Below are 14,743 nucleotides of genomic sequence, written 5' to 3'. Positions count from 1 at the left end.
TTGGGATCTGAGGTTCTCAACCTCTCTCTCCTCTCTCTCACACACACATGCATACTCATTCCAGATATTCCCAGCAATTAAATGCTAAATGATTTTTTTTCATCAAGTTTTGGTATCCATTAATAATTGGGTTAAGTTCAGAAAAACATCTGTGTGAAACCTTAAACCATTTGAGTGAATGGTCAAATTTGGGTTCCAGTAACAGGGTAATCTGGGGGCTCTCTGGAGCTTGGGAAGGCCCTGGCATGAGTTGAAGCACTCAGACCCCCTAGGCCTCCTTGTGAGCAGGCTTATGTGAAGAAAGCTATTGCCTTTCCTTTTATTCAGTGCTAGCTCAGCACAGCCTCTCAATATGAGAGCACCTAGTACCCGGTGACATACCCTGGTCTCAGTCGCCACTGCACAAGTACAGGCCAAGATCATCCACCCACTCAGGGATACAATAGTGGCCATTAAGATAATCAAGCATCTCCACTTGACCCCTAGAAAAACTAAGTTGCTAAGGACTTTCTTGTGTGTGGTGAGTATAAGCAGAGAATCTTTCAAAACCCAAGGAAACGAGCCTGGAGTGAGGACTTAAAGGACTCACAGCAACCCCACCCTCAGCTTTGACCCCTATATGAGGTCCCTTTGCAGGGACCCTCTAAGGATACAGCATTGAATAAGACACAGTCTCCCTCTAAGGATACAGCATTGAATAAGACACAGAGCTCCTGTCTATGGGAAGGCCAACATGTGAATCCACTGTGAAAGAGAAGGAAAACCAGAGAGGGGTGAGCATCTCTTAACCTTGGGGTCTGGAAAGTCTTCTAAAAGACACCCCCCCCCCCCAGCTGCAGCTTTCCAAATGAATAGGTGTTTGCCAATAGCCTAGGGGTGAAGGGAGCTGCAGACAGGGAAGCAGCCTAGACTAGGACTTGGCAAGAAGGTGCGAGAGAGCCTGGCTTGTTCTGGGTGTTTGAAGTCCATTTCAGCAAGCCTGAGCACAGGACACTCTGGGACAGCAAGAGACTAGACAGACAGTAGCTGGAGCAGGAGCGGGTGGCACTGGGGCATAGAGTGCCAGCTGAAGGGTTTGAACCTAATCCTCTGGGAGTGGGGAGCTGGAGCAGGGTTTCAAACGGAGGAGCACCATCTTTTATGAATGAGAAAGTTTACTCTGGTAGGAAGTGGAGCTAGAGTAAGTGGGTGATTGGGTGATTTGAGTACAGCCTGGGAAACAATTTCCCAGCAATGTCACATGATGGGAGTTCTCTCTTATTTGTACCATGGAGAAGAGGAAATTGATCCTCAGAGAAGGAGAGATCCACTTATGTCTAGTGGGTCTCAAGCCATTCCCTGAATCCAGGCTAGGTGCCAGTGCCCCACAATCCCCAATGGCAGTCCTGCACATGGTGTTTGAATTCCTTTTTTTTATTAGAGATTTATTCATTTATGCATACAGAACTGGCGTGCAGGCCAGAGGTGTAGGGGCAGTGAGAGAATTCACTAGAGATAGAGTGGGGAGCAGAACAGGCCAACTGATGAAGTACACTGCTGAGGGGAATGGCAGGCAGGTCAGAGAGGTCTGCCACGCCATGTGGATCACTTCCCTCGCTGGGAATCAAACTCATGCGGAAGTGGCTTTAGCTTCTTAGTGTGCTTTTAACCCACTGTGCCACCAGGGAGGGCCCTGAATTCTTTACATGAAAGGGACCAGTAGTCTTTAGTTCTGAAACTGAAAGTACAGGGGCTTCCTTCATACGAGCCAACAAAGTTTTTCATATTTGTTCTCTTGTAATCAAGTCAGATAAAATAATCAAGCACTCTCCTAAGACCTATGGTTTATTTATTTCCACTAGGTAGCAGGCACATCAGTTCTAATTCTGAAGCTAGTTGTTGTAGGTGCTACTGTTGACAGTTTGTCACAGAGGGAAACTAAGACTCAGAAAAAGAATATAACCATCCTAAATTTACTGACTTAATATGTAACAAAAAGTGGATTCAAATCCGGTTTTTTTTTCCCCCTTGCTTGCAGAGTGTTTACACATTGCTTTGTCTTTCTGCCCCTAGGGAAGGCCTTATCTCCTCTCTATCTGCATTGTGTGTCTTCCTGCTAAGCTGTCTTTTCTCTACCCCGGCCCCCATATTTGTTGCCTTAAATTTCATGTCCACAACAGCAAATGACAGAGGAGAAATTGAAAACCTGCCACCCACAAGCTGTTCCTTCCAGCAAAGAGGAAGGATGCTGTTTGCAAAGGGGGTGTAACTGCCTAACAAATTGTGTGTGACAAGAAAGTTGTTGTGTCAGGGCATCTCTACAGAAGCCAAAATATATTGACGTGCCCCATCTATATAAGCTGATGGCTCACAATTTACTGCTGACCTAATCCTACCATTCTAGATGAATCTATCTGGATGTTGATCAGAGTCTCCTGTTAGAAATGGAGTGGGAGAGACACAGCCAGAAAATACCTCCACGAGCTGGCTGCAGCTCTCCTCACACATGAGCAAAGGCGCCATCTTGCCAGCACTTAGGTAGAAGTGTTATAAGGCAGGGAGAGAGGGGCACCCCTGAAGCCCCAAACCTGCCTGCTCTAAGTGGGTTCTGCCATCCGCCACAAGACAAAACATATATAACTTTAATGAAAAGGGACTTTAATATACAATAAATATACAATACAATATTTAATATTATTTAATATACAATAATATACAGTAAATATACAATACAGAACACAAAGAATATAACTTCTAAATCAAACACCTGAAGTTACCCATCCCCTTGTGGGCAAAAGTCCACCCAAAAGGGATTGGCCCAAAGCAAAGCCCGAAAGGCGGCCACAAGACTAAAGCACCTTCTGGCTGGGACCCATGGAAAGGGTCAGAAATGGCCAGACAAATCTGGGAGGAAAAGAGCAAAATCAAAATCAATATAAACACTGCCATAGTCACCTCCCTACAGGTATCTCACCCACATCTGCCTTAACCAGTCCAGGGTCAGGAAACAAGCCCGGTTTCTTCTCCTGTGGCTTCCTCAGGTCTCCTTCTTGTTCTCCATCCAGCTTCTTTCTCTTCTTCTCTTCTTTTTTCTCAGCTCAGCCCCACCTTCCTTCTGGGTGGGGCAGGGAACCTGGAACTTCCCCTTTTCCTAGGGACCACCCTGTTACAGAAGAACACTTCCTAGGAGCTGTAGGTGGGCATTTATTACAACATTATTTGCAATTGCAAGACATTTAGAAACTATAAATGAACTTCAAAAAGGAAAATGGATAATCCAAATGCAATTTATGTCTTAGGAAGGAACAGCTAGATAAAAGAAGTAGATCTCTGTGAACTCCTATGACCAGGCCTCTGAGAGACAAAGGTAATGGCAACCCCAGCTTTGGGTGAGTGCAGTGTGGGAAAGCACATTAAAGCAGTATTATTGTGTTGCTGTATGAAAATACTTATAAGAAGGGTGCTTGCCAAATTCACAAAAATAGTTTCCCCTAAAGAGGAGAGGGAAATGGAATTAATGTAAAAATTAACTGTGAACTTTATGGCATTTTTTTTCTCAATTTTTTTTTTTCAAAAGCAACATATACATATGTATACAATGGGGAGGGGACAGCCTCACTCCTCCCAGGCCTCCATGCCCCAGGCCCAGTTCCTTCTTTACTCACCCCCTGACCCATTTCCCAGGTCTTGGATAACTAGTTTGTTTTTCACTGAGCCTAAGGATTGCTTTTTTGCTGTGCTTTGCCAAGTTGTTCTCCGGTTATTAAAAAAAAGTAGATTTGAAAGAAAAATATCAACATGTTAATGAGAATCTGTTATAGGGCACCTCAATTCAGAGAGAGGCACCCCTGAGGCCCCAAAACCTGCCTGCTCTAAGTGGGTTCTGCCATCCGCCGCAACAAGACAAAACATATAAAGCTTTAATGAAAAGTGACTTTAATACAGTGAATATACAATATGGAACACAAAGAATGTAACTTCTGAATCAAACACCTGAAGTTACCCATCCCCTCGTGGGCAAAAGTCAACCCAAAAGGGATTGGCCCAAAGCAAGGCCTGAAAGCCTGCCACAAGACCTTCTGGCCAGGACCCATGGAAAAGGGTCAGAAATGGCCAGACAAATCTGAGAGGAAATGAGCAAAATCAAAATCAATATAAACACTGCCATAGTCACCTCCCTACAGGTATCTCACCCACATCTGCCTTAACCAGTCCAGGGTCAGGAAACAAGCCCGGTTTCTTCATCACATGCTTGCTGCTCCATGTGGCTTCCTTAGGTCTCCTTCTCCATCTGCCTTCCTTCTCTCTTCTCTCTCCTTTTTCTCTGCTCAGTTCCACCCTCCTTCTGGGTGGGGCAGGGAACCTGGAACTTCCCTTCTCCTAGGGACCACCCAGTTACAAATCAACCCTTGTTTTAGGTGCATGGGTGTTTATTTTATCATATTTGTCATAATGTAATAATACATATTTATTATTTCTTTTCTTCATTTTTGAAACTAGAGGATTTTGAATGATAGAAGTCAAGTCGCCTGGTGAAAATATTCATTTTTCCCCATATTTCTGTCTTTGTTTTTAACAGTAATTCAGGGGTACTGAAGGCACAGTTACATCCATACATGGGGAGCCTGAGTATGTCCTGCTGGCTTTACACTCTTCTCAGGAATGAACGATGCAATTTAATGCCAGCCTTTCTTTCAGATTTGCATTTTGTAGTCCTAATAAGCCACACACATATTAGCTGATGTAATTTACAAACATACTATTTATTCAGCTGATTACTTCATTATATCGCCACCTCCCTAATGAAAATTGGGTGCAAAAATAAGAGATCTGTTTGTTATAACTACTTTTTACCAAGTTCCTTCTATAAGCGATCATCTTGCCCATTAACAGGCTTGCAAATCTCAAAGAAGAAAATAATTGTGACTCTTAATAGAATGTGTGCATATTACTGAGCCACTCAGTCTCCACTGTGGCCCAGAATTAGGTTGATAGTAACTGTTTCTTGGTCAAATAGGAAAAGGGTTGCAGAGCTGTCAAATACACGTTTCGAAGAACTAAATTACAGACAGTATTGTTTTGTCAAGCCTGGGCAAATTAGCAAATAAGAGCACCTCTGAGCACCCCACCCCCCGCTGGTGTGTGGCACCCTGCCTCATATTCCCCTGTATCCATCTGCGGTTTCCAGTAGCGTCTTTGACCTTTCGTTAAAGATCCAACTTTACTAGGCAATTGATTTTTGCTGGTCTCTGGGGCAGTCATGGAGATGGATTTCACTGTAGTTAATATTATCCTCTTTTTAGGACTTTTGCCAAGTCAGATATATTGTTAATGACCTTGTCTGGAGTGATATACTATGTCTTTGAGACAGTGGGAACTATGTGATGCTCTCCCTAATGACTCAATCTTGGATACAGGGATGAAATAGACCTTACCTAGACCCGTGCAGAAAGCCTGGCATAGGGACGGGGCCCTGTTTCCTTCTAGACAGCTGGGGCCATGGGCATATCACAGGCTGTATGGTCAAACAGACTTCGGCACAGAGCCCACCCCCAGCACACAGCGGCTCATGACTCTTGGTCATTTCCCTCACCTGTGCTCCAGGGCTGAGTCCCCGCACTGCTGTGAAGAGGAGTCAAGATAGCATGGGTGAAACACCTCATCCAAGGTGTCACACAGCCAGGGTGCTCAGCAAAGCTTAGTTCTCCTCTCCTCTTCTCTTATTTGCCTTGAAAAGGAATATAGATTCCATAGGATGTAAAAGTGGTGATCCTGTCTGGGTTTTCAAACTGTATGAGCTTCACTTTTCTCACCTGCCTAATGGAAGGATCACACCACACAGGCTATTTCTAGGTTTAAATAACAAAGTATATGTGAAAGCAACATATAAAGTTTAAAGTGCTGAGAATATGCAGGGTATACAACCACAGCTGGATATAGGATCTGTAACAATGAACTCGTATCTGTGAGCCTCTTTTATGCCTTCTCATGCATGAAACATGTGCTGAGAAAGATTCATATTCAGTATAGTATGCTTAAGAGGGATGCAAATAAATACAACCCATAGGTTATTCCTGGTGGAAGCTTTAGTTTGTCTTGCAATGGGTCTCATGTCCTGTCCTAGATCTTCCTGACTTTATCCAGTAGGTGAAGTTTTTAAGTATGCAGGATTCAGAGCCATGCTTTCTGACATTGCTGTCACAACAGTATGGAGCTGGATAGGGGAGGGGACCTGGAGACATGATTAGGAGGTGTGTGACTTATGCAACACAGCTCCTAATTGATGTGAGACTGCACTATAGCAATGTCACAGGAGGAAGAGGAAGACAGAGTTAGGAGGCATTGTTCAAGTAAAACAGAGGATGGATAGAGCATAAGATAGAAAGAGGAAGGAGTTAGGTTGATGTCAGTTTCCAGTTTGAGCATGGATGGGTGGAGAACAAAGGAGCAAAGGAGTTTGTTGGGGTAGGTGTGCTTGGGATGTGCTGAGTTCTAGCTCTGCAAGGAATAGCCTTGTAGAGTCAGTGACCCATACTGATTCCTCTATGGGTTTGGAACTCAGGAGAGACATTTGCTTTAGAGCTATAGCCTGGATAATGAAAACCATGTGAAACTATGGAAGGAGTCACACAGTTTAGGATTTCCACATCTGGGTACTATCAGAAAAAATACAAAAGCACTCATTCAAAAATACATTGGCACCTATATGTTCACTGCAGCATGATTCAGTCAAGAGTTGAAAATAATTTAAATATCCACTGATGGAGAAGTAGATAAAGGAGATGTGATATGTGTGCACATGCACAGACTGGATAAAGATTGAAAGAGCTAGCACATGAGACACACACAATAGACACTATTTGGCTGCTGATACTTTTGACCTGGATTAAATACTGTTTCAACCACAACTAGCCACAATGTCAAGCACTGCAGGTTCAATAAATATTTGTTATGATCAGTGAACATATACTTGAATGATAAACTAATAACCTTGCACAAATGAGCAAATGTATATTTCTTGATGGATGTATACTTCATTCCCTTCTGATTCTTGACTTTCTTCTCTCCTGATGACCTTTCAGAGGTGAAAGACTGCACTTTCTTGAGTCAAATGCAGTCAACGTGAGCATTGTCAAGAGTAGACACACAAGGAGCATAGATGTCAAGCCGATGCCTATTGATTGCCAACAGTCCAGCTGGTCCTCCTGGACCACATGTGACCCTTGTCAGAAGAAAAGAGTAAGTACCCAGACACTGGGAGTCCTCTGAGCTGCGAGGAGTTCTCATTTTCAGTGAGGCTAGCTGAGGTAGTAGCAACAGAGCCTGCCATGTAATAGGGCCTTGTGCGGATTTCACTGTGAATCATAGTCGTCTGTGCTTCTAAGTAGTGAGTAAGTCCTCTCTTTGATCTTCTCTTTTGTTTCCAAATGTTGGCCATGCTCAAGTAGTGGCTTCCTAATTTGCCTTCCTGTCGCCAGCCTTGCCCTTTCAACCTGTCATTCACGGTGTCACCAACAGGCTCTATCAAATATTAGCAGGTCTGGCCTGTCTTTTCCCTAGGCCTGTTCCTGGAAAATATCATTTATTTTCTCTTTATTACTAGAGTCCACTAAATGGTGAACTCTTGAAGGTATATTCAATTCCACATCTTCAATGTATATACCAATTTCTGATGCAGCTTCAAAAACAATGTGTTGTTTGAGCTCATATTTTCTAACAATCTGTATAAGGAAGGAAGGATAGTTGCGACACTTTCTGTTAGGTAAATATATGCACAGATTCAAAGTAGGTAAGTGATTTCTCAGGCTCACTGAGTAGCAAACACAGGCCTTGAATTCAGGCTGCTTACTTCTTAGCTAGGGTCCTACCATTTTAAATACACAGTCTCTGATGTATCTGTCCTTCATTCTCCCTTTGTCCTAGAAGGGCTGACCCAGACACCAGCTCTGAGACCAGCAGATGTTTCAGAGAAAAGAGAACAGTTACTATTTCCCACCTCCTTGGGAAATCAAACCAGCCATGGGTGAGGACCCTAAAGAGGCTGTGGAAATCGGCCCAGGACAATCACACAGTTAATTGGATCAATGTAGAGAGCCAAGAAGGATCATTCAGTTCCCAGTTGCTGAAGTTATCAACATTGATCCAATTATCTGGATAATTGCTTCATCTGCACCATAAACCAGGAAGACTCAGCATGAGTCATCCAACCAGCCATCAGGCAGACTCGTCACTCCTAGTTCTTACTCTCTGCTCTCCGTCAGTGATATCATCACTATCTGCAAGGTCACAGGCTGGGGCTCATCAAATCATTCAGCTGGAATTGGGGATTTTCTTTTCCCTATCTTTTCCACATTCCCAAAACCTCGTTTGTTTCTGGCATGTGGGGCAAGTCTTCCAGCACTCATCTTTGCAGACCTTACCCCTCTCCTGCCAGCCTCAGCCTTCCTGGAAGAAAGACCCTTTGGAAATGCAAAGGGGAAAGATGATAGCTTGTCTATAGCTTGCTTTTTGATTTTCAGATGCCAAACAAATAATAATTATGTCTGGTTAGTGTGTCATTCTGCAAAGCGATTGAAATCATTTTTTTTTCTTTTGTTGCATCAAATATTAGCTATAGCCAGCACCTGGAAGCCACCCAGATTGCCCCATAATAAAGTACAAAACCTGACCTTACTGAAGCCTGGAAGACCCCGCTTGCCAGGTTTCTTACTTGGTCTCTCCCCAGCTCGTACCTTTCCCCCTCTACCTTCTCTGCAGCCATGATGAGTTTCTTTTCTGTTTTTTGGAACAAAACATATTTTCTCTATTCTCTTTGTTTGGCACAGCACTTTTCTCCACCCAATTTGCTTTGCTCCTCCTTTCTGCCAGTTTTCCATGGGCCTGATGTGCCCACTCATCCTTCAGGTCTTGCAGTAGATGTCTCTTGCTGCTGCAGCTTTCTACAACCCTCTGGCTTGCACGGGCAATGCCCTAAGTTACAGAGCTCTTTGTACTTCCCCTGTCATGGCATCTACCTCACTGTGTGGCCCCTGCCTGGTAGCTACCATCACCACCGCTGTGTGAACCCTGTGGGCAGGCAAGAGGGCATGACTGTAATTAAAAGCAAATAGCCAAACAAAATATCACCTGCATTTTTCAAAATTGGGTGTCCCAACTCAATTAACCAATTCCACCTTTGTGGAATAAACAAACAGGAAGATAGAGGTGGAGTAATACTGACTGCTAAAAATTACAGAAAAAAAATTAAGTACAAGATATTGAATATCTACTATGTACCAGACATCATGAGGTGTATGTGAGTGTGTGTGTGTGTGTGTGTGTGTAATTGAAACACTACAACTGTACATTTAGGTAATTCATTACCCTTATTTTACAGATTAGTAAATTGAGATCACAAAGGTTAAATTAAATAACTTTCCCAATGACACGTAACTACAAAGTATCAGAGTCAGTTGACTCTGCATCTTCCAAAGTGCATCTTCATTTAGAAGATATTGAGTAAATGAAAACACTTAAATCAACTCATTAAAGTAACCCAGCTGAGAGATTGGGGCTTTTCTCATTGAACTGTCTGTATCAAATCCTTGCTACTACTCCTCCTTTTTGACTCCCAAGCGCACACTTTTCTCACATTCAGCAAATCTTTACTGAGATGCAAAGTCCCTGCCCTCAGAGAGCTTATAATCTAGCAGGAGAAGCATCCAGGTAAACCAGTGGACCAACACAGAGACCCTGTGTCTGGAAGTGGAGAGACACAGAGGGATCAGAGAGCAGCCATCTGGTAATCGATATTCTGCTGGAGTCCAAACTTGGACCTTGTCGCTCTTCTCTCTGCTACAGTACAGACATGCCTACTTGCTCCAGCCCGCTCAATTCTTTGGGGAACCATGCAGCTTCTCGGACAAGGAAATTGAAAACTGTGTCACCAGCAAACCATGCAGAAGTCAAGTGAGATGTGAAGGCTTCGTGTGCGCACAGACAGGTACAGAGTGGCAACGTGAGAGGGTGCTGGCCAGGGAGAGCGCTTGATGACAGGCACTCATGCTCTGGTCTAGGTCCTGTGTCAGGCCAGGGGGCTCCTTGTCCTCAAATCTCTGGCCTCTTTCACGTATATCATTTCAAACACCCATCAAGCAATGTTATTGTGCCCATTTTTGATATAAAAAAATTGAGAGTTGGAAACATTAATTGTCATAGGGCATAAAGCAGATACATGAAAAAGCTCCAATCACAACAGGAGGGTTCACTTTCCATTCACTGACATTAACATTATGCAAAGCATGTATTCTAGACACGGAAATACTGAGTCAAGTCTTAGTTTCATTTTGTGACTTAACAAGAGGTCACTTAACTTTTTTGCATGTTGGTTTTCTCAACAGAAAGTAGGAAGTGATACGATCATCTTACAAGTTTTTGTTATTAGCATCAGATGCACAAGGGCCATGAAGGCTCTTTGTAGCCTGAATTGTGCTGGACCTCCCCGAGGTCCAAACTTGGACCTTGTCGCATGTACCAGGGTGGATTCCTGCTTCTCATTTCCCTATCACCTACCAACCCCTCTGAATGATGATATCCTCATAAAGAAGTTTTGGTTGAAAGAAGGCAAAAAAACAAAACAAAACAGGAGGTAAGGTGTTTATCTGCAGAACAGAGAAAAGAAGGAAGGTGCACACAATGAATAATCATCAGCTGCATAACTAAGTGAACACTTGCCCTTTCAACACACTCATTTCCTAATTCAAGCAAACATAGCTCTCTCTATTTCTGCAAGTCTCCAGCAAAGAAAGAGTGTCGTGCCCCAAATTATCTGAATAGGACTTATAACTGTATTCTCTGTACCCACGTGGACTATGCTTCTCTATCTTCCAGAAAAGAGTTAGATTCTTAGAGCAATTTCTAAGGCTTATTGCAAATGCAAAATCACATCCAATAAATCTGAGAGACTTTTTACAGTGTGTCCACGGGCTCATTATGGCCAGTGTTCCATGATTCTGATCAGAGCCATAATGACCATTTGGGCAGGCTCTAGTTTAAATGCCTTGTAAGAAACATTTAAAGACCAGATTGTTATTCTTCTGCCTTTAACACCCCAAGAACGTTGGTTAAAAATGACCTCGTACATTAAGGAAACAGGCTGACCTATCCTCTGGGCTTTATCTTTCAAGAATAGACGCATAAGAAAAGGAAGGTGTAAGAGGGGGGAGTGTTTAAAGGAAGCAAAAGTGCTGCAAATAAATGTAAACATATAGCCCAGATAGTCTTTTCACCTTAAAATGTCCAAAATATCTATGGTCCTGGAAGCACTGAGGTTTAGTGGAAAGAATTTGTGACCAGACTAGTCCGGTTGCAAATATTTACCAGCCACGCATGCTGGGCACAAAACAGTAGTAATATCAGTAGTGGCCCTATCCAGCACCATTAGTCTTGTGTTCCATTTACTCATTGGAAACCCAGGGCATAACTATGATGACACCCAGTTTTACAGATTGAGACAGGGTGCTAGGTGGCCTGGAAGCATCACATAGCTAGTACTACTTTCAGGGCTCACCAACGCCCCCTCCTCTCACCAACCTCAGGAAGAGAATCCCAACTTCATTCCTGTCCAAATGCTTGGACTCCTGCCTGGCCTGGCAGGTCCTGTCCCTTCCCCACCCTTAATCTCCCCCAAGTTGCTTTGAGGAATTCTGTGTTGACCTTTAGTGAGGAGTAGGAGTGCTAATCGATGTAATGTATTATCAACTCACTCTGGCACATCAGGATGAGTGAAAACAGAGTCTAAGGGCCTGACAAAGTGTCTGGCATGCAGTAGGTCTTCATCTCCAGTAGAGTTACTCTTGGCAGCCACACGACTGTAATACCTTTTCTCCATCACAGGGAGATGTGTAAACCGCAGGCTTCTCTGCAATGGAGACAACGACTGTGGAGATGGGTCAGATGAGGCGAACTGTAAAAGGGTTTTTAAAAAGTGTCAGCATGAAATGGACCAATACTGGGCAATTGGCAGTCTGGCCAGTGGGTAAGTGGCTATCTTCCTGCTGTGAGAGAAGCCCAAGTCTAAGGTGATGCTGGAGAGGAAAGAGGCAAGGAGCTGATACAGAGTTCTTCTTCTTCCTCTGAGAAGACTGGTGTCCTCCCTGAAGACACTTCTGGGAGCTCCTTGGGGGAATCCCCTGGGTAGTTATAGGTCACAAGGAAAACTGCTCGTGGAAACCACACAGGCCCCTTTCAGGGGGCAGAGACCACCACTTACTTCCTATCTGCTATGTGACTGCCAAAGGTGCCTTCCAGGTCTTACCTGTGTGTCCTGTTGACAGTTTGCAAGGGTAGCTTCATGGTGTCTACATTTCCAGGCTTCAGTCTAGGACGCAGCCCCGGGCAGAAGCACCCATGTAGTTAGTGAAGGAATGGACTTCCAAGGTGGAAGGCAGGAGTCCAAGCATTTGCAGTCGACCTGCATTTCAAGCTCCTGGGCCTCTCCAAAATGGTCCAGTCCTTTGTGAGGTTAGAAGAGCCAGACTAGGCTGGCGTTCCGACTGCATTCATGCCACACTTAGCAGTTTCTCAGCTTTCTCCAGCAAGAGGGGGAACATTTGTTAAAAACCCTGTGGATGATGGAGTATGGGGAAGGGAGCAGTGATTCTGAATGAACTCATCTTCCTCCTAAATAAAATCAGGTCTCATCTTTACAGGCTGTCATTGGAGAGTCTCTTTCCAGGGTACCACATTACAAGCTAGCTTTTATAATCCCATCTCTTCAGGAATTGAGGCCTAAAACTGTTATGGGAATCCCCAGGGGTGACACAGATAAAAAGGAAGCAAGGTGGCCATTCCAAGCCAGCAGTAGAGTCAGATGGACCCTGTAGGAGGGGGAAGAAGGACAGTTCACTGACCACGGGGTCCAGGTCAGGTATGCATCCTTGTGGCCTGTGAGTTCTTTCATCTGTAGAAAGATGAAGGGCCCTCGAGCTCTGTGAAGATTGACTAGATAATGTGACTGTAATAAACTAGGAGGTAGGAGGCAGCGTATGCAGGGAGAAGGCAGACTGCTCTTGAACCAATACTCCACACTTCACACCCTGGCCTCACCTGCTGGTGGTGAGACTTTGGGCAGGTCAGACAGTCTCTGTTTTATTCTCCTCATCTGTGAAATTTAAAAGATATAAATATGCTGCAATGGGGCTGCATTCTGAGAATGCATTTTAGTCATTGTGTGAACATCATGGAGTACAGTCACGCCAGCCTGGATGGGCCCCTGACGTGTGCCTGGGCAGGTGGCCTAGCTGCTGGGATGGTGAGTAGTATGATGTGATCTTTTGCTGACAGAAGTGTGGTTAAACCACATGTGATTCGTGCAACTGGGTCAGGAAAGAGAACTTCATGCCACATAAAAAGAACTCTCAGTACTAGTCAGTGGTCACAAATGAAGGCCTATCTTAGTCAGAAATAATGTCTAAGCAGAAACTGATTGTCATCCTTTCTAAAGAGGCATAATGACATCTGCTTTCTGGGCCTCCAGACTCCAGACATAGTGACGCATTGAGGCACCCACCTCTGTGTATGTTTCTGATTAGACTCTCTGTAGAAGGTAATTCTCTTAATATCTTTTGACAGTCAAGGAGCACATTATCTAGTGGGGAAAACAGACATAAAGAAAAATGAGCATTTGTCATGGACCAAGCATGTTCTAGCCAAGAACACAAAGCCTTCACAGTAACCCATGGGGGAGGTTTTGTGAGGAGGTCAATCTACAGAGAGGTTCACTGGCTTACCCAATGCCATATAGCCAGTAAATAGTAAAGTGGGGTGTGACTCCAGAATCTGGCTTCAGAACTATGTTCTTACTAATATTCTACACTATTCCTATTCTTGTAAGGCAACTGAAATAGCACAGAACAAGAAATCCATAAATGGGGCAAGCATGAGGTCTTATGAGGGCCTCCAGCTCTACTTGGTGTGCCAAGTACTGGTGAAGACTTCCCACAAGGCAGCTGCAGAGCCCAATCTTAAATACCAATAGCAGCTAAAAGAGTGACTGGCTAGAATGGTATTCTGGACACAGGGAACATAACATAGGAGCAGATTGGAGGAAGAGTAGGCAATTCCAAATGACCATGGACTGGGTATTTGACTTTGGTCGGGGAAGCCAGAGATGAAGTCGAAAGAATGCTTTTGACTAGATATGGAGGATCTTGAATGCTGTGCCAAAGAGCTTGGGTTTCAGAGTGGGTCTGCTGTTGGGATCACACACCGGATCACCTAACCTCCCTCTCTCTGCCTTCCTTTCAGGATAAATTTGTTCACAAACAGTTTGGAGGGCCCAGTCCTTGATCATCGGTATTTTGCCGGTGGATGCTCCCCCCATTACATAATGAACACGAGGTTCAGGAAGCCATATAATGTGGAAAGCTATGCCCCACAGGTATGTGACAGCCAGGAGGCCACTGTGGGCCATGGGTTGAGGTGGGTGACATTTGTATCTCTGGTCTGCAGCCTCAGGGGCCAGAGGTATTCTTCTAGGCACCTTAAGTCACAAAATTTTATACCAATACAAGCCTGTGTTACAACTAACACACAGATTTCACAAAGCAAAGCTCCAAAAGGGGCTATCGGAGAGGTGGTATTGTGTGACATGCACACTTGAGATCCAGTGGGAAGGCCTGGCTTCCAGGCCTGGCTCTGCCACAGGTCCCAGCTTTATCTTAGTCTAATTTCCTTTTCTGAGCCTCGGTTTTCTCGGCTATAAGGTGAGGGCCTTGACTAGATA

At 44.3% G+C, this 14,743-nt stretch overlaps 1 protein-coding gene across 1 annotated transcript in view; it reads left to right on the top strand.

Moving 5' to 3' along the window:
- C8B (complement component 8, beta polypeptide) overlaps positions 1 to 14,743 on the top strand; it is a 34,166-nt gene that overhangs the window by 474 nt on the left and 18,949 nt on the right. The window contains exons 2-5 of the mRNA XM_004679046.2: positions 7,062 to 7,218; positions 9,820 to 9,961; positions 11,854 to 11,995; positions 14,266 to 14,398. Of these exons, the coding sequence (XP_004679103.1) occupies positions 7,062 to 7,218; positions 9,820 to 9,961; positions 11,854 to 11,995; positions 14,266 to 14,398 (574 nt within the window). The remainder of the gene's footprint in view (positions 1 to 7,061; positions 7,219 to 9,819; positions 9,962 to 11,853; positions 11,996 to 14,265; positions 14,399 to 14,743) is intronic.

This window comes from Condylura cristata, unplaced genomic scaffold, assembly GCF_000260355.1.
Source record: "Condylura cristata isolate star-nosed mole 26May11 unplaced genomic scaffold, ConCri1.0 scaffold00008, whole genome shotgun sequence".
Lineage (NCBI taxonomy): Eukaryota > Metazoa > Chordata > Mammalia > Eulipotyphla > Talpidae > Condylura > Condylura cristata.
Note: the sequence above shows the minus strand (reverse complement) of the source record. Positions and strands in the feature narration are given on the sequence as shown.